The sequence below is a fragment of the Cyprinodon variegatus genome, unplaced genomic scaffold, assembly GCF_000732505.1.
Source record: "Cyprinodon variegatus isolate N-32 unplaced genomic scaffold, C_variegatus-1.0 Scaffold111, whole genome shotgun sequence".
NCBI lineage: Eukaryota > Metazoa > Chordata > Actinopteri > Cyprinodontiformes > Cyprinodontidae > Cyprinodon > Cyprinodon variegatus.
Window position 1 is genome coordinate 379899 of NW_015150564.1, and position 1664 is coordinate 381562.

The 1664-nt window shown below is 44.9% G+C and overlaps 1 protein-coding gene across 2 annotated transcripts in view; it reads right to left on the minus strand.

The window, feature by feature from the left end:
* anks6 (ankyrin repeat and sterile alpha motif domain containing 6) overlaps nt 1-1358 on the minus strand; it is a 17518-nt gene extending 16160 nt beyond the window's left edge. For both annotated transcript variants that reach the window (XM_015374957.1, XM_015374956.1), the window contains exon 1: nt 765-1358. In XM_015374957.1, coding sequence (XP_015230443.1) covers nt 765-1093 — 329 coding nt within the window. In that variant the 5' untranslated portion in view covers nt 1094-1358. The remainder of the gene's footprint in view (nt 1-764) is intronic.
* Nucleotides 1359-1664: the final 306 nt, after the last annotated feature.

Below are 1664 nucleotides of genomic sequence, written 5' to 3' on the forward strand. Positions count from 1 at the left end.
CAAACTTTTGGTGTCGATCATTCGATTTCATCCTGGACACTACAGAAAATGGGCTTAAAGTGTAAAAAACCGAACTTCTCCTTTAAAGTCAGAATTCTGAGATAACAGTTGGAATTCTGAGATTAAAGTCAGAATTCTGAGAAAAAAAAGTCAAAAGTGTGAGATAATTTTTATTATCCATCTTTTAGCACGCTTATCCCGAGTGGGGTCGCGAGGGGAGCTGGTGCCTATCTCCAGCAGTCAAAGGGCAAAGTACACTCTGGACAGTTCGCCAGACCATGGCAGGGCAACACAGAGACAAACAGGACAAACAACCATTCACACACTCACACCTAAGGGGACTGTAGAGAAGCTAATTAACCTAACAGTCATGTTTTTGGACTTTGGGAGGAAGCCAGAGTACCCGGAGAGAACCCATGCATGCTCAGGGAGAACATGCAGACTCCATGCAGAAAGACCCTGGGCCAGGAATTGAACCCAGTGCTACCCAGTGGCACTGCTGCACCACATTCTTATCATATTATTTTATTATATTATTTTTTCAGTGGCCCTAATCCTCTTCCATAGAAGTCAGTCGAAAAAAAAAAAGTCATAGGATGTTGGCCAAAGATGAAACACTGACTCTTATTTGAATCTGATTGATTTCACTGAAATTAAAATGGTATATATAACTCCCTTTAACTAGAATACATTTAAAATCCCTTTAATGTATCTTTAAAAAGTGAAGGGTTCTAAAGATCTAGACTGTGGAGCTCCAGCCCCACCTCGCAGCCTGCATCAGCGGAGTCCAGCCGTAGTTGTTGCGGCTGTCCACCGAGGCTCCCTTCCGCAGCAGGAACCGGACCAGGTTCTCGTGGCCGCTGGCAGAGGCGAACTGCAGGCCGGTGTTTCCTTCCTCGTCCGTACAGTCCACCGGTACCAGGGACACCGCGTCCGGGGCCGCGCACTCAGAGCCCGCTTCAGAGCGCAGCCTGCTCTGCCGGCCACACTCTCTGGGGGCCCCTGGCTCCAGGAGGCCCCGGGCTGTTTCATAGTCCCCCTCATCGCAGGCACGGAGGAGCAGCAGCGAGTTGGCTGGGACGCCGAAGTTCATCTTTAATCTGTTTCAGTCCGTCTCCATTATTCTGCGCTCCGCCTGTTTTCCTCTGTCATCTGGCCTGAGTTTGCAGCTCATGATGACGCGCAGATAAATAAAGTTTACTCCTCACGTTGGGGACAATTCAGCCTTTTCCCAAACTTCAAAAGTTACGTTTAAACTCATCAGTTTAAATGTTTTTAGGTATATAAAAAACAACTTTCTGGCATGCAGCCGCGGAACGGCCCGGTTCCGTTACTTTTTACATGAAGCTCAGCATCAACAAGTTGCATCAAACACCTATGATTACTTCCGCTTTGACCTTTCAAAATAAAACCCACATTTTTTGCGATAAAAAGTTGGAAAGGTGTGGCGCTTTTTGACAGAAATCGGTCTGCACCAGTCTAAATTTGATTATAGATTATAAAAATTTGGAATTATCGTCTTTGTACCTAAATTCCAATAATGATGCAATTAAGACAAGACAGTAATCAAACCAAACGCTAATTTAGAGGCAACAAAGACTTAAAAATATGGAGGACCAATCCTGCCATAATTAAAAATAAATACAGAAATAAATAAATGCTCC